Source organism: Protopterus annectens, chromosome 3.part0, assembly GCF_019279795.1.
Source record: "Protopterus annectens isolate FY-2018-M chromosome 3.part0, PAN1.0, whole genome shotgun sequence".
Taxonomy (NCBI): domain Eukaryota; kingdom Metazoa; phylum Chordata; order Ceratodontiformes; family Protopteridae; genus Protopterus; species Protopterus annectens.
In genome coordinates, this window is record NC_056731.1 from 1,546,920,161 (window position 1) to 1,546,939,366 (window position 19,206).

General features: G+C 39.9%; 1 protein-coding gene across 1 annotated transcript in view; it reads right to left on the reverse strand.

The window, feature by feature from the left end:
- Nucleotides 1-13,251: 13,251 nt before the first annotated feature.
- Nucleotides 13,252-19,206, reverse strand: part of LOC122796843 (cytochrome P450 2U1-like) — a 248,785-nt gene continuing 242,830 nt past the window's right edge. Inside the window, exon 4 of the mRNA XM_044065586.1 lies at nucleotides 13,252-13,754. Coding sequence (XP_043921521.1) covers nucleotides 13,570-13,754 — 185 coding nt within the window. The 3' untranslated portion in view covers nucleotides 13,252-13,569. The remainder of the gene's footprint in view (nucleotides 13,755-19,206) is intronic.

Genomic DNA, 19,206 nt, shown 5'->3' on the forward strand with positions numbered 1-19,206 from the left:
GATTAATAATCTCAGTGTCACTTTGTTAATAACACCTTGCACTTTCTAATAATGCATATTATTAGTTGGAATGTCAATTAGAAAATGAAGCCAGACTCCAGAAAGTTGTGGACTCAATAAAGAGTTATGGATGTGAATTAGAAATATACAAAAAGGCTCTATAGGCTTGAATGAGTTAATGGACATCTTTACAGTGTGGCCTCAGTATTAATATGTTATGCTCTGTATCAGTAAGTGTTGGCTCAGTGGATCAACAAGCTGTTGGACAGGCAAATCCTGATGAAGACCTGAGTAGCATAAGGTTGGTGTTGGCAAATGCTTATCTGGATAAAAAGGTAAGATATGTGTCATGCAACATAAGTACAACATTGCAGTACAAAATAATGTGATATCCATATGGAATTGAACTCATTATGCTATCATCAAAAAATAATCTTCAGGCAACTAATTTATGTCAACACTCCACAGAGGATATTGCACTTGGCTACATCCAAAAGTCAAACAACTCTGACAACTATTGCCAGTGATTTTCTACAGTCTGCCTTTACTCTGTATTTTGAAAGTGCAGCTTGTTTATGCACATTTGTACAAGGATAACCAGACTGCTGTGGGTGATGGCAACAAATGACCAGGTTTTGCCAAAGGGCATGAACAGCCATTCACTGTCATTTGGCACTGGTGCATGATGCCAACATCTGAGCAAATACTGAAGGGGAAAAAGTGAAGGCTTTCTTAAGGGCCATTTCTGGTTCTGTGTATTGTGTGTGATTCTATTTTTGACCAGATTAAGCATGCAAGAATGGGGATGACTGGAAAGTGCTGAAATGGAGATGCGAGCAGAGGTGAGGACACAGGGGAAAGAATACCAGAATTTGCAGGGATTTGGACTGTCACCACACCAAAGGTAGGTGACTGTAACAGAATAATGCTGTACAGCCAATTGTAACAAATCAAGTATGTCAAGGAGAGACATATGTGAAGTATAGAGCTATATATGGGTCATTATTTTTTGTGGGAAAGGTGTCCATTTTTTTACTTTTTTCTTTCAAAGAGAGAGGAATGTTGGAGAAGGCACTGATGAATGTGAGGGTCTGGAAAGAAGGTTAGGTGTGGAAGAAGGCACAGACATACAGGGCAAACAAGGGAGACAAGGGTAGTGATGGACACAAAAGGTTGAACGACACCATTATTGGGGATAGGTAGGGGACGTCAGAGGTGTACCCACATCAAGCTTGTACAGAGTGAGAATTTAGTCCTCACTATCAGAACTGTCATCACTCATTCTGTGTCAGTTTCCAGTGTAAGTGTTCGATGTGGTATTGTCTTTGCAATGTGACAAACCACCTTTTCTTCATGGCCAGTTTAGGCACAGAGTCCCCTTTCCATTATAGCCTCCACCAGCTCTGTCAGCTCTTGGTGGTTGACAAAATCACCATCGCCAAAAATACTACTCCTAGAGGGTACCAGTGCACCAGCTACCAGGACACAGCTACCTGATGCAGATGGGGCAGGTAGGTCAGGAGGTGTGGAGGCTGAGCTGACAGCATGGGACCCTAAAGTGCTGGGAGTCAGTACTGTAACCTGTGGATTGTGGACCATTAAGCAGTGGTCAGTGTACCTCACTGTGCTATATGTCAGTTTTTGTAAGCAGAAATGTATGACAACAGAATATTTTAAGCCATATAAAACACCCCCCCCCCCCAAAAAAAAAGAAAAAATTGAAAGAGAAATCGTGGGGTGAGACAAAGGAGAAAAATGATTAGATCCATGGCAAATCACATGACTATATAATGTTAGAAAATAAACAGTTCCAAGTATGATGGGAAGGTCTTACTCTGTTGTATCATTAATCAGTTGTACCGCTATAATATAAATGCAACTATTTACTACAGTATTGCTATTTTTCATACAATTATAATAGCTATACGGATTACAGTAAGACCTGATACATAGATATCCCCTGCCTCTCTGAAGTGATTTATCCTCTCTTGGTGCACCTCATGGTTTGTTGGAATGTCTTAAGCAGCTGTACAGCACAGAAGAAGAGACACTAAAGCATACTGAATAACAGTCTTGGCTGGATACTGTATTCTATATCATTCACTACAGATGGGTCAGTATACTTAAACAACTGAGGAATGCCCGCAGATCTTAAATCATCTTCCCATCATCTATGGTCCTTCATGTGCTGTTTCAGGTCACTGTTGTGATGATGACCATTATGTCCAGTGCATGGGATACCAGTTGCACTGGAGACAGACTTGACTAATCTGTTCTAATACTTAGTCTTATACTGAGACCCAGTTTAGTCTCCCTACAGCAACCTACACTTGTACTGTTTCATGAGGAGTACCACAAATATACTGGACTCATCAGCACTGCACCTCTGTGCTCTAAATTTAGCACCATCATCTCCCTCACCAGCCATGCCTGCAGAAGTCAAGCAATAACTCTAAGGATGAAATGGTGCCAAATTCCAGTCTCACATTTAACACCTACTGCACAAACATGCACAACAATGCCAACTGCATTTATGCTATGAAAAGCACAGAGAGGCATTTGCAAACAACTGGAAGGTATTTTATCAAACCACAATGACAGGGTGAAACATGGCAATGAGATGTACCATGTGTGATGCTCAACCTCTTAATATTTTTGCAGATGGCTAAATGGCTTTGATTGTTAGTCTTCATGGCTTGGAGGTTAAATAGAATAACCTAGCATATAATTTTCTGAAACTACACACTGTAAAATTATTTGACCAATGTGGGAATCAAACCCAAGGCAGAAATAATGCACACATTTTAGTCAAGGTGATTATTTATCAGTGCTCCAAGACAGCTCCCTTTCAACCATCTTCATTACAGAAAAAACTGCATTCGGTATGATTGGAGATATACATGAAATAAGTCCATATGTGTGTGACTTTAGGAAGTCTTGTGAAATAAATTCTTATGAAAGAGTCATCATTACTGTTTGTGAATGTATGTCAGATGCACAGACTTTCATGAGCTAGTTAATAAAGATTGGAGTATGATGCATACATCACTACAGAGTTGTTCTATGCGAGGAGAGAAGTTTAATAGATATGCAAGTGAATTGTTAATTCATTATCATAATTAATCCTGCCTAAACAATTATACACACATTCAACTGTGTTCCATAAGTAAATCACTTGTGAGATATACTACTTAAAAAAATATCTATCAAATGATACATTTCTTGCAATAAACATAATTATAATTACCATTTGTTTGCAGTGTTACCTTCCCAATCAAAGTTCTGTTTGAAATTGAGTTTTGACAACCTTTGTAAAACACTAAGTGCCATCTGCATTTGAACCCTGGATCACATGTGTTCTACCTCTATATTCAATGCACATACAGCTTGTGCAACAGAGACAGTTACAGTATACAGCATGTGGATGTTCTCCACTCAGTACTCTCCAGAGTTCTGACATCTGTGCATTGCCACTAACCATATTTGTACTACAGAAGGCTTCCCAAATAAAATTAGTCACTTTTTTTCCCTTAAGCACAACCTGGATAATTGGATGGGAAATGGAAAATACATCCCTGGGATTCCGCCTGTGTCCCTACTGGAGTGGGGCATCAGGTGCTGACTTGTTTAAACATGGGCTAAACTCTTGGCTAGGCTTATAATGGCCTCAGGGTCAATAGCCTAGTAACGTCCTATGATCCTATGATCCTATAAGCAGGTAAACTTGATTGAGCTCCACTCAGCAGTGAACTTCTGCACAAGGCAAGAAACAGAAAAAGTATATGATGTTCTGATGAAAGCAAATCATACATCTATTGTAATACTTTCCACATCCTCTTCACACTGTCTAGATTTGAATGCCAGAGAAATTTTGTTAAGGGATCAAAGAACTGCATTTACAACTTCTGCCTCAGAAACAGGTATACAGAATGTGCACATCACTCACTCATTAAGGATACTGGGCATTAGTGACAAAACTGTTTGTGCTAATGGAGATGACAGAAATAAAATTGTTCACTCTTTCTTTCACTTGCGAGCTCTGCCTGCACTCTGCTAAGCAATTGTCATTGTTCTTCTCTGCAGTACTAGGGCATGTACATACAGTCGTGTAACTAGCTACACCATGATTACAACCACTACACCAAGTGATTTTTTGGTATTCAGGAATGCTAATGTTTTCACACATCATTTGCATCTTCACAGTCCTCAAAGGGCTAAATCTACACTATAGAAAGGTAATGGTGTGGTTATGGTTGTGAAAGGAGGGGACACTGATTGTATACAGACAGAGCATAACTGCTAGTTACTTGGAGGAGTTTGTTCTATAAATCACTGCACTATTTCATAAGTTATGATTGTCCTCTACACAAACTGCTTATATGTTCATATTTTGAATGTATGTCAAAATGCGATGGGAAAAGGCATTTTACAATGTATGCAATTTTAAAAAGTCTCTGCTGGTATACTGCAATATGTCAGTTCTTGCTTTACTATCCAAATTAGTATGGTTACTTCACAGTATTGTGTTATCATTTTCTATTGCATGACTGCCTCAACTGCGTGGGTGACTCAGTTGACAGGATGAGTGGCACACTGGATCAGGCAGTGCCTGTGATGGAATGTTTGCTTGGGGAGGATCCATGAGCCCACTGAGCCACAGCATCCTTTGATGTTAGCAGATGTGGCAGTGTCAATACCCCTTCCCATACTGGCACTATTTCCACTACTCTATCAGTAAGTGAGGTGTCCACACTGACATGTAGTAGGCCATGGGGTCTTGGTACTGGGCATAGTTGTGAGGAAATCTTGTCCAGCAGACATCACTCATATTCATGTGCAACTAACCTATCTGTGCATCAGACATATATGCAACCCTACTTTGGACATGGAAGTTGCAGTGCAACTCCTGGCAGAGACAGTTTGCATGGTTGGCAGTGATGACACTGAAAAGACAACTGTAGCATGCACTGCTCACACCTGTCACACATGGCAGGATGTAGTATTACCACACAGCTTGATTATGTTCATGCAGCAAACACACATTTCACAAAAACTGACCATACCAAACCACACACATGCAAGGTAAAAGCACATTAACATTCTTGGGGTATATCTTCTGTTTCTGCTCTTGAGATATTTCATACTTTAATGAATGTCCTATGTTTCTTACTCAAACACACTCACTACTTTGGTGTCACCCTTAGCCTACTGAGCCACCCAACCCTGTGAGAATGATGATGACAGTGCCATAGGCTTTGATCATTTGGGTTTGACTTAGGGTTGCATATATGTCTGATGCACAGATAGGTTAGTTACAAGACTGACAGTATGCAGGTAGTTTATCTACTTACACATTTGTTCATATACTACAGGTTCCACACTTACCTTGATATTATAGTTATCAGTCATGTGCTTTAGGGCTGTCTCTGTCTGCTTGTGGACATCAGATGGCATAACTTTTAAGATTTCTGTGTGCTTAGGTAATTATTTCTATTCCTTTGTAGGTAAGTGTGTGTGCTATCATTTGTCTCTTAGCCAGGGCAAGGGTATATTGTGCACAACTATATCTACTAGCTACTTCTGCAGCTTCAGTTTCTCCCTCAGAATGCCTTTCTGTATGTGCCAGGTGTACTGCCTCCACCTGTGGTCAAAGAATGTGTGGTCCTGTCCCTTGTTCTCTCTGTTACAGCTGTTTTCTCAAGAAGATATTGTGCAACATAGCACAGACTGTGAGAATTCCTGCACAAGTGTCTGGGTCGTACTGCAGGGCACCCCCTGACGTGTCTAGACAGTGTAACTATAAGTTCAAAATGTCAAACACATCCTCTGTGATGTTTCTATTTTGAGTGTGGGCATTGTGGTATCCTTCTTCAGTAGGTGTGTACACATTTCGGATTGGTTTCATGATCCATGGTACCAGTGCATAACCTGTATCACCCAGGAGATGGCCTTGTGTAACATCACCCTAAGCAAACCTTGTGTACAGCTGCAAGGTGTGCTGTATGTGTGAGTCATGGTAACTGCCTGGGTTGCCTGTACAGACATTGAGGATGATCCTTCAGGCATTGCATATAATCTGGCAATTGACTGAGTGAAACAATTTCCTATTGATTCATGTATTAATCTGTTTACCAGATGGGGTTTTTATTTCAATATGAGTACAGTGTAGGAAGCCCAAGACTTACAGCATAGAATTCCTGCACTGTTCTTGCTCTCTCTTCTGGTGTGTGTGTGGAAAATAGATGCACTCTCTTGCATGTTCTAACATAACATTAAGATACTGATGAAATATTCTGGAAGCTGTGACCTGTGACACCCCTAGTATTCCTTCTGTGGTTCTCTGGAATGTTCCAGTAGCTGATATCCTTAATGCTACACATGCTTTAGTTTCCACTGGTATAGGTTCACATTGATTTCTCCTGGGTCAGAGTGTGGGCAGCAGAGATTGCAGAGTTCTTGTAGAGTTTCCTTGTTGACCCTGCACAATTCTACTATTTCAATGTCATGCAGTCCATGATATGTATAACAGGGTCTAAACACACTTCTCCTTGGACGACATCTATCAGCAGTATCAATAACATAGATATGAACCTGTTTGCCCATACACATGCAAGAGAGCAGTGGTAGCAACTAACATTGCATTTTTTTTAAATATGATGGTGGTTGTATTCCAATAGGTTTTGGTGTTCATGGCAAAGGGCTACACCATCTTTACACAGTTATTTTGTAGCTTCCTGAATGAATCTGCCATCTTGTATTGGTTAATAAGCCTATAATCCAGCTAATTATGCTTTCATTAACATACTGTGCTGTTTACCTTTGATTGGTAGCTCTAAACAATATGTAGACCAGTTTATTGAATACAAAATAACATGTGATTGTGTGCACATTGTGGCATGACATGCTCATAACAGCAGCACGGAAATTATCTGTTTTTGAATCTGGACCAATAACATAGTCTATGAATCAGTAACAATGAATGATAAGTACAACTGCAGTGAAATCAGCAGTATGGCAATAACAAAATTCAGATAATGGGTAGCACAGAATGGCTATACAAAATGCCATGAAAACAGTGGAATGGTAAGAAGAGACAAATTCAGTGATGAGCCTGCCAGTCTATTGACAGTCAATTCTATGAATGCCAATAGACTGAAGGAAATCTGCTGAATCAACTTTGTTCAAGAGTGGAGGGTTTCCTTTTCTCCACTTATCTGTTACTTCAGAATATGTATGCATAAGTGTTGGGGGTCTGGGAATGTCTTTCCATATTAGAGATACAGATTAGTTTGCCCCGCTGCAAAAAAAAAAAAATGCTTCCAGGTTTTCTGGAAGTTGCGTTGGCACAATTATTTTTTTGGCAAATCCCTTTTGGATAAAATGAATTTAATAGATCAACATGATTCCATGTGATAGAAGCAATTGAAATGTGTGCAGCAACTGTCTTATAAACCTTAAGTAAAATGGGGCAATTTACAGTTTGCCTGAAATAATGGCAATAATTATAACTAAGTGTAGAGAGCCACTATGTGCAAATGTACAGAGCAGCATACAGCTGTCTATAACTGATGGCAGCCATATGCAACTGTGCACAGCTATGTGCAACTGAACACAATTATACACTGCAAAAGATTATTTTAGGTACACATTGAACAATGTCAAAACCAATACCACCTTAATGGATTTTTTTTTTATAAAATGCAATGTGACAACACTTGGCTTTGTTGAAAATAATTCTCACCATTGTAAGCCATAATGTGAAAAGCACAGCATTTCTTAGTTGTGAGATCTGGTTTGAGATCAAAGCCAAGTGTATGTCCTCAGGCATGCTCATGTATCTACAGCCCAGCTAAGCAGACTGTCAACATCTGCAAATACACTGAGTTTAAACATAAAACTAGTGTAAAGATGCTAGTTACAAAACATACAGCTCTTGTAGCCAGTTGCAAATTTCACATAGAATAATAGCAGTATTCTTCCTTACCTCAGGCAATTACTTATTAAATGAGTTGTGAATGCAAATAAAAAAATACCACAGCAGGAAATACTGTGCAAAGCACACTCTGGTCTTGATTCTGAAACATGGATGTAACAAGGGTGCAAAGCATCCACCATTCTGCCATTGCTAAACTGAATATTAAAATTCAACCCACCCCTCTGGGATGACATCACTCCAAGGAGAGGGATATGACTCATAGTGTCCAGGTGGTAAATTCAGTGGGAAATGACTATGCCTAGGCAAAATAAAGCAATTCAGAAATAATGAACCACATAACCTTGTCTGAGCATAGTACCATACTGCCTGAGGACTAGGCAGTGTTGCCGTGTCTGGCTGAAGTCCTAGGGCAGAGCAGTTCCATCTGAAGGAGGAACGGAATGAAGACAGGGAGCCTGCCTGTAATATCACTTTCATCTTACAATTGGAGCTACTCTGTCATGGGGCCATTCAGTGCCACAGCTCCATCTGTAGAACTTAAAGTAAATGCAGGCATGACCAGCAGCACGGCTGTATTGCTTGTATTTACCACCAACAGGCAGAAGGACAGGGATGTGGGGTGACTACACTACCAGTGATCCTAGCCTTTAAATTGTTTGCTCCGAGGGTAATGACAAAGCAGCTTCTCCAGTTGCATAGTGGAATTAAGTCTTGCCTAAGACCTAGCTGTCCCAGGTTCAATTAGCAGTTTGAGCAACTGATGGAATGGCAGGGAGGGATTCTCATGTCACTCCTCAGGGAAGGGTGCTGTTTGGTGATTCCCCTAACAGGTGTCATGGTCCAATGAAGGGAGTTGCCCTCAGACTTAATGAGCATGGGGGACGTGGAAAGGGAAAATGGGTGGTCATATACTCCCCCCCCCACTGAAAGGAAGCACAAATGGCTGAGCCTCCAGGATGCCATTAAAATCTATGACCAGCTCAAACAAAACTGCAGTAAGTCTGGGGAGGGAAAGTAGGAGTATGCCTGGTAGACCTGGTATGGATGCAGGGCACTTGGTACTGAGCCTGTGAAAATAAGGTCCAAAGGCAATGCAAAAACAATTACGGGCAAAGCCAAAAACAGTAGGGGGAAAAGGCCTAAAATTAAGAACAGTTTTAAATATTACTCTAATTCATTTGTAAAGTTAATAGAACAAGTTTTGCATTAACATACTTTTTCTGAATGTTAAGAAGTATTAACTGTAATCTCTGGCTGATTGCAATCCACAGTGACATGCTACAAAATATCAAATTTTATGACAGAAAGGGCAAAATATTACAGAAAAAGTCAGGGACATTCTGCTAAATCTGGGACAGCTGAATGGCATGGCAGGAAATTACTTGTTTTTTTAAACAAAGTGAAATGAGCTGTCCCAGAGGAAGGTGGAGGATGGCTCTCACTATCTATTACTCTGCAAGCATGAGATCACTGGTATTCCCTCCTCAACTCTGGATAGCTGCAGTATAGCTTTATCTCTAGGTGGGAATAAATACTGCAGGCAGTCCAGCTTTCTTCCAGGTATTACCTGCAGTACCTTTTTCAACACAAAGGTGGAGCTTCTGCCACATTGAGAAGCACATTCATTTTCAATGGGCTTCACCCCTCACTTCATCTTGTACATTAGTGACCATTGCCAGTGTACAACGCTGAAGTAGTTGGGCATGGATCGCCCATTTCCACTGCTGGAATCAGGCATAGGGATCTGCCATTACCCATTAGTATATGTAAAATAAGGTGAATGATGCAGCCTTTGGAATTTGGCATCATGTAACAGCTCATTTAGTTGAATTATACAACACCAAATTCTACTGGAATTCATCCCTTTAATTTAATGCAAAGACTAGTAAATAGTCACTTCCCAAATATAGTCGGATTTGGTTTGAGGTCAAAGTCATATAGATGCCCTCAGGTGTGCTCATGGAGCCAAAGCTCAGCAAAGCAGAAAGTTGACATCTGTAAACACAAACCCCAGGAGTCAATAAACTCCATGTAGGTTTCATGCAGACCCTGCATGCAGTGTATCTGCTACTGAGATGGTACTCATCAAGCAATGCCTATTAATGAGGCATGTCTTATCAAGGTTTTGTGGCTTGGGGCAGTGTTATTGACTGTGAAACCTTGCAAGTGAATGCAAAAAGCAATTCTGTGTAAATCAAAGCACCAGCGGTCAGTGGATTTGCCCAAAATGTCAGAATGACCTCCAAGGCTTCACAGATAAAATTGGTTCTGCACAGCATTGCTCCTCAAAGGACAACATAATGCAAGGATACATAAACAGAAATAGGGGCATAAAATATTGCATAGACGTGTTACAATGAAAAAGAGACATACCTGTCATCTCCTTTGAGCAAGAACAAAGGCATACATAATGAGGGGGACAATGGCCCATAAAATATGTACAGATATATAATATTGCACTTCCACACCTAGAAAATTGATAGAGGAAGTATGCTTTACATTAACATGAACTGTCTGAATAACATGCACGTACACCTGGATAAGAGCCCAGTACCATCTGCTCCCAAAAGTAATGGATCAAAGCATTAATAGGTGGTGCCACAGAGTCAATTAAGTAGCATTTGTATTTTATACAATCAATAGTAACTGGCACAGTTTAGCAAGGATTTCCCTTTGTACTCCCCCATGCTTGTTCCCCATATCACCACTGTCCTATTTTCTCCATTTCTTTTTTATAAGGCATTATTGCACAATGGTGCACATCGCTAATCAATTGTGAATGATACCTTTTATAAATGTATGTCAATGTATCATAGACGCCTGTAAAAGTGCTGTGTACACCTTTAATAGAACCCAGTGCCATCTGGCCCAAACAAGGAATATATCAATGCATTGATAGGTGCTGCCACAGAGTCAGTTTTGCAGTGCATGTATTTCATGCAATCAATTCTGTCACAGTTTAGCAGGGAATTCCTATTGTTCTTCTCCCTGCTTGCTCCCCATGTCATCACTCTTCTATTTTCCCCATTTATAGCCTTTAAAGCATTATTGCCTGATGGTGCATATCGCATACCAGCTCACAGCAACACTGATACAAAAGCAGTTAAACGTATTAGATACAGCTGTATTCAGACCCAGTACTGTCTGGCTCCAAAAAGGAACGTATTACTGTATTAAGTGCATTAATACCTGCTGCCGCAGAGTCAGTTAAGTAGCAGGTGTATGCAACAGCAGTTAAGTCTGCCAGTTGCTATTCAGTCTCAAAAATACACCTGCTACTCAAATGAGTCTGTGGCACCACCTGTTGGTGGATTGATCCATTCCTTTTTGGGACCAGATGGTACTGGGTTCAAATGCAGGTGTATGTAACACTTTCAAATACTTTTACATTTGCTCCACTTAACATTGCACAAATGTGGTCCTTGAAGATGCACAATGCTGAACACCATGTTTGCAAGATGGTAAGTATTCCACAACACTTTCAAACAGTGTGTGCATTCCCAGAAAACATGATAACTGCAATTGGAGGGAAAACATCATTCTACATTGGTCTTGATCTATGGTAGGCATGACAGGCATGTGTGGTGAGGGATTGAGATTCTGTGCTCAAAGATGGGGTGTCCAGGAGTTCAAAGTGTTTGTTGAAATCCTAGTGAAGGAACATGGGCCCAGGCTATTGCAGAAGGACTATTCCAGCGCAGAGTACAAGTCAGAGGCATGGGATAATCTTCCCTGAACTGTGACCAGTGCTACTGGTATCCCTTGAACTGGTGAGCAAAGTTGACACCACTACAACAACCGCCAGAGGAGGAAGAGGGATACCCATGAATGTTGGATTGAGGACTCTAGGACTTGGGACACCCCACAGATCTGTAAGCATCAATTACAGAGACTACTTGTAAGAGTTAAAAGCTGAATATAGTCAAGAATTGTATTAATGATGGTATTCTGTTCTGTTTTTTTCCACAGCTGCCACAGAGAGACAACTGAGTGTACAAACCCATTGGGCTAGATTGGCCTGGATGAGAGAAGCATGTGGCTTGCATGCATCAGAACAGTACTATTACTATAGCATTAAAAGGTAAAGACTTTTTTTTCGTATTTTATATAGTTGTATCAAATTTAGCATGCATCTGCCAACTTTAAAAGGAAACCATCCATATGTTAGTATGTAGGACAAAACAACAGTACAGTATTAGAGAGTAGTCAGAATTTGTGGATTCAAAAACTACAATTGCAATCTTTACAATGCTAAGTTTTCATCAGTATTGCAATGTAACTTCAGACCTCTAAACCACTGTCACAAATGGCCTGCTGTAAACTGTAATCAGTATAACTGGAACATGCATATGTGCAATATATGCACACATAAAAAGATTCCTTGTTGTAATCTGTAGTATAGTGTGCATCTGTTATGAGGTGGGTAGTCTTAAAGGTAAAAAAGTTATTTCTTAGGAGTTGGTAGTCTTAAAAGAAAAGTTAACATAATAGAGTCAAATAATTGTATCAATCAAATCAAGTGTGTCAAAAAGACATGCAAAATAGAGAGCTATGTATGGGAATATTTTTCATGGGAAAGGTGCCCTTTTTTTTAGAGAGTGAGGAATGTTGAGGAAGGGACATAGATATTTCTGGGTTAGGTAGGTTGGATAGGTGAGGAAGCATTCATAGACAGGACATCCAAGACAAGACACAGGGCTGGTGATGGATACAAGAGGTTGGTGAACACCATGGCTGGGTGAGGGTGGGGACATCAAGGACTTACTGTCACCTCACTGCACCTATGGTTGCAGTGCCTGATGGCTGCATCTCCTTCTCATGTTATTAAGTACAATGATGGAGAGCAGCATTTCCATGCAATATAAGTGTGCACCAACAGTGCGGGGCACAATCCTGCACACCAACCCTGGAAGTTCATCATGGTTGATTAAATCACCACATCTGCCACTGCTTCTAGAGGTAATTACTAGCCTATCCTGCAGTACAGAACTACCTGAGGGGCCAGGTAATGCAAGGCACCAGAAGGGTTGCTGCCAGGTTGTGTCCCCAGATGTGCTGGGCCTCTTTGACTTAGTAGGAGGAGTGGGGGTAGGAGGATCCTGTGGGCCAGACCTACCCCATTGTGCTGTAGGGAAAAAAAAGCAAGATAAGGGTTGGGGTGAGAGAAAAAAAAGGGGATAATATTAGTAACTTCATACGTGACATACAATGCATTGATGCAATTATTTGACTCTATTATGTTAACTTTACTTTTCATTTTGGTCTCTTTTATAACAATAGGTGCATTTTATCTGTTAAGCAAATGCAGTCACACATTATATTTTCAGTTTTATTTTATTAATACTTGCAGTAGGGAGGAGAAGGACTGTTGTGTATTTTACTTAATCACTGATCTAATTGTTGAAGTATAATTACTTTGATTTTCACTTTATATTATGCTTTAATTTCAGCTGAAAATAAAACAGTATGTTTTTGTCCCCCATGCAATATGAAGCTCATAAAATTCTCTGCATATTACATATAATGACAGTTGTATTTTCTTTATTACAATAACAAGATAATCAATACTACATGAAACATCATTTTAGTATAACAAATCCTTGTATGCATGGCACTGTTGTATATGAGTACTTTCAAACGTCCCTGTGTCGGATTCCTACCCTATAAGGAATGGGTGATTGCGTAATTCCAAACCTTTCTGTAAGGTCTGGTTTTATATGCTTCTCAGGCCAGAAGAACTCATAATGTTTCAAAAGAGTTGTGAAGAAGAGAAATATTTCCATATGAGCAAGAGACTCACCCATACATACTCGAGGTCCTAGAAAACAAAAAGATATTCATATGTCAGTCCACATGTTGTACAGGTATTAGTGCAAAACTTTATGTGCTAGTGAATTTGTACCAAAATAGATTTGTATGCAGATTAACATGTTATATCTGGACCTATCTGCAGATGTATTAGGTATACTCCAAACCTGTATCCATATTGCTAGCATTTTGTGTAATGTAACTGCCAAAATTTGACTTGGTATTTATTTTTTAGCTACAGCTTTCTCTGCATCTATAACCACATATATCTTTGTACTTGTGCCTTTATCTTAAGTCGCCTATATTTTTGTTTGTATGCTACAGCTGTGGTATATAGGAGTCTGTGTCTGTATATATTACAGTTGACATTTTTTATATATCTAATTCTTATATATAGAGCTTACACGTATAAATATACATGTACCTGTGTCTATACCTATAGCTACAGCAATGCATGCCTTTTTGTGTTGAACTCATAATTAAATCTGTATCAATCGGGAGAATTCAATAAAGTCTACATGGTCATTCTCCATTGTATGTGGATTATGATGTCATGCACACATGGGCGTGAAAACTTTTAAATTTGGTAAGCAACGTGTAGAGGCGTGCACCCCAGTGCAAACTAGGTAAACACTATGGGATGCTAATTACAACATAAGCAGCTGAATTACATGCTAATTAACCAATCTAATACAGTGGAGCTATTCAACAAATTATAAAGCAACCATGTACACTATGTGCTGGGGTTCTCTGTGAATTCCAAAACTTTTGGAACACAACCACAGAAAAGAGTCCACACAGACAGCATAAAAAATAAAGGTGTGAGATTTGTGCCGAACTGACTTTAACATATGACAGCATTAAATACAGGCTGGATGCTGCAAAAGAAGAGTAACAATAGCAATATAATTCTTATTTGTGCCATAACAGAAATGCAGCTTTTCTCCACCCCCCCCCAATGAACAGTACACTTGTAAGTAATGCAGACAGATAAAAGTGTGTGGTAATAAAAAGAAATATAAAAAACATTAAACAGATTATTCATAGTTACATGTCAGCATATGTAATATGTAACTGACAAAATACAAGCATTTGAAATCAGTACTCCTTTGTGCAGATATATCCCAAAGTAATATCCTTTCTTCTGTGTTGAACACATAAACAATCTGTCTCCTCTTCAGTTTCCCTACCTACAGAGCTGCTATCTGGTGTAGATTCAGAGCTGAATAGCAGAAAAAAATCCAACTCTAAGAACGCCAATACTTTATTACAACACTGTGCTGTAATAAAGTATTGGCGCTCCTGGAGTTGGAATTTTTTTCTGTTATTCAGCTTCTATTTTTGAACTTTTGGTTTATCATGATAGCAGCCTTCAGTCTGAAGTAGATTCAGAGCTGTCAGCATGGTGAAGAAGCAAAGGATGTCTGAACTCATTAGAATTGCTGAATTCCAAAAAATTGGATCCATGTATTGATGTAAACATAGTGCAGGCACTGCCTCAGTACATGTGTTTAATGGATGGCAACTGTGAATGCTTACATCAGGTGGATGTGTCAGGTTAGACTTACAAATTTTACATGTACGTCTGTCAAGGTTGGAAATGAAAGTAAGCAGTGCACAATTCACAGGTTCTGTTTCATTATCATCCAACCTCCTCTTCATTTGTTGGCAAGTTTGTTTTCTCTGTCATTTTTTCACTATTAGTTTTTGGCCATTGTTTGAGTGAAGTGGTGCTTAGCTCAATCACAGGAAATGAAGAATGAATGGAAGTGTTGTATGCTTATCTTGTTTGCAAATAGCTATGCAGTCCACAAACATGAGCCGCAGTGCTAAAATCTGACAGTTAGTATTGAACCTCTGGATTAAACCTGCTACTTAAATGACTCTGTGGAAGAAGGTGTTAAAATGATACATTCCTTTTTGGGGACAAATGGTACTGGGTTTGAATACAGCTACAGTGAACACTTTTAAGTACTTTCCTATTACCATTGGTGCATGTTGGTGTGCAATGTGCACCATCTTGCAATAACACATTAAAGAAAAGAAATGGAGAAGATAGGACAGTGGTGAAATGGGGAGCAAGTTGAGGGAGAATGGAAAGCAATACAGGAACGTGAGGAGGGAGGTAGAAAATCACCATAGCTGTCCATTTCTTCAACAGTAAAAACTGATAATATATCCAAAATATTAACTGAATTTGGACTATCACCTCAAGAGAGAGAGGAGTGATACAACACAATCATATTTTATAGAAAAATGTACTGAATCAAGTGTGTCAAGAAGACATGTGTGCAAAATGAAGAGCTATATATGGGACAATAATTTTTTGTGGTACAGGTGCCTATTTTTTTTTTGAGACAGACAGGAATGTTGGGGAAAGGATGTAGGTATGTCTGGGTCTGGTAAGATGGGTAGGTGGGGAAGCAATTGCAGTCAGACAAGACAAAGACAAGACAGGAACAGTGATGGACTCAAGAGGTCAGTGGTCACCATAGATGGGGTGATGGTGAGGACATCCAGGACCCATGGTCATCAAGCTGGGTGACAGTGAGAACTGAGACCCCACCCACTGGACTGTCATCAAGTTCTTTATGGTACAAACTATTAGTTTCAAAATTGTTAGGGTATTTAACAAATCTGAGTCCTTTTGGGACCCTTCTCACATTAATACATTCATTTAAATAATCTATCTCCATCTGCAAACCTTTTAGTTGCAGCAGTTTCTTTTTAAACAAACCCAAAGTGTCCGTAAAAGTCTCAGCCCTGGGCTGTTGCTGTTCAAAAAAAATGAATTGCTTACCAGCCCTTCAATTGAAGTCAAAGTCAAATGGTCTACCATTGGAGCCATTATTCCCCCTTCCAGCTCCTGCATTGTTATTAATTCCCTGTGATGGAAAAAAGGATCCCCTCATCGCTTGGCTGTTCAGCACTGTTCCATCATTACTATTCCTCATTGATGTCTGTTGCGTGCTTTGTGATTGGTTTAGTCCCTCAGCTTGAAACTGCTTTTGGCTTCTCAGTAAGCTGCAATTAAGCTGATTCAATTGTGTAGTAGCAATCCTCTTAACCAGCTCCATTAACTGTAAGAATTCAGTTCTGGTGACTGGCATGTCATCTGTTTTCAACTGGTTTTCAATAGAAACATTGATACTGGAAGCGGACTGCTCCACTGACTCTGCCATGGTGTCTTGGACCAACGAACTAACCAATACTTGCACCAAACACTCAAGGAAATAAAAATACAAGTGCAGAACCATAGAAACTCCACTTTTTATTAAGACAATTACAATATAAAATCCACGTTAAGCGCTTTCACCCAGGAATCTCCCAAGCTTCATCAGAACAGTTCATGCATAAAACAGCCAACCTTTTATAAATATCCATTCATATTTCCACCAATAAAATCACCTCATTAATATTTATTAACACAAAACATTTATCCTTCTGCATAACATGTTGCCTATCTACTGTCTGTCTGTCTTCTGTTCCGATATGTAGATGTCAGATATTACTAACCCATTCAACTATGTAGGTGCCCACATAGTATTGTGCTGTAGGCCTGGACACTGCTGCTAGTTCCAACATATGGGACATTCCTTCATGTGGGCCTTGGCCTTTTTCCTTGCCTGTATGAGGGACATTACAAAGGTAGGTGGGAATACTTACAGGACAGGACAGGACATTTGGGGACAGACCAATAACATGGGGGACATATCCCCAGAATAGTAAACATATTCTATGTCATCAATGCTGTTATACACGTAGTGAGTTGATAGATTGTCAGTGTTTGTGTGGACATGCATTTAGGAAGTGACTTCACATCTGACAGTGATATGTCTCTGACAACTCTCCACTGGCATGCTATCCACAGCCTGGCTACATGTTTACCTGTTATGTTTTGTCTGCTCCCCAGACAGTTGGTGTCTTTGGAAAATCAGTTGGGGACTCTGGGGAATGCAGTCAGTAAATACTCACATCTATTAGTATTACTGACATCATATTCCTTATAAAGGATATGTTACAACAAACCCAGTAACATCTGCAACTGTCTCAGTTTAAGACAGCAGTATGTCCAATCTACCCCTGTCTTGGTGTCTCTGCCCCCCAAATGATGGCAGGCTTTGTCCAGATGTCAATGAGGCTCAGACGTATTTAGTATCATTTTTACTTGCCTTCATTCCTGCTACCATCCCAGTTATGTAGTAGACCCACAGACATGTCAGGGAAGAGGCCATAGATATGAATCCTGAGCGTATACAATCTGAGGTGAATTGTACATGTGAGAGGTCTGTGCATGTCTGACCATTGTTAGCAGACTGTCAGGATTGTGTATACATGTCATGTGTACATGTTATTTGGGCTGTGTATGGAGGGGGGTAGATGCATGTGTTATGGCTGCTTTTTCATCTGACTGTGCGTGCTGCTTCAGTTTCTGCTGGTCTGTTGGCTGTATATATTTGTAGGGGCAGACTGAGACATGTCCTGTACCATGGTCAGGATTCAGACTACACTGAGAATTGGGCCAGTATATGTAGGACTTGCGTGTGAGTGGCATACAATAATGTATTTGTTCACACAGTCCATATACTCTACTGTTCACTTGACTTACAAGTATGTGACTGTGAGTGTGATGATATTGGTTGTGGGTATGCACGTTCACATTGGTGTCTGTTTTTCAGTGCTCTTACATCCCTGTAGTGCCTGATATATTTGCAAATATATATGCAATTACCCATAGCATATTTCATCTTTCAATTATTTGGTGCTATTTCACTAAATATGTGTTACAGCACACAGGAGGGTGTTACTGCAGCAACTGTGTAAGCTTATCTATGCCAGTACTTCAGATACATCCCCATTTTCATGGCTTACACCCACCACTTTCTCAGCCTTGGTCAAGATTCATTGCATTAAGGGTTTCTGTGCATACCTCTCAAATGGCTGGATTGTTTCAGGATGTCCAGGTTTAATGCTCATATATCTGGTCTGTTTATTTCTCTGGTAAATCACTGTGATGATATGATTATTGTTGTTAGTAAATGATATATATTTCTTTGTCATACCTCACATCCATCAGGATATGTATGCTGAAACAAACTGTTTCACTCTGTCAAGAAGAGTACAGGGGGACAATGACCTCTTCCTTCCTGGATGCAAAAGCATTAGTAATGAGATGTGCCACACTGAAAGACTTTCTGACCACTTTCTGACCACAGTGGCAATGTCAACCTGTACACCCAGATCTCTTGTAACACCTTCTGTGTATAGGGGACTACAATTGATGTGGTAATTCATGGCAACAAGGTTTTCCCCAAACAGGATGACAACACATTTTCTGACACTGGGCTTAAGGCCGTGGCTCTGACACCAGTCATTGGTTTCAGTGAGGCCTTTCTGTGGGATCCCAACATCATTTGGTTAGTTAATAATAGCTCACAACTTGCAATTGTCTGCAAACTTTG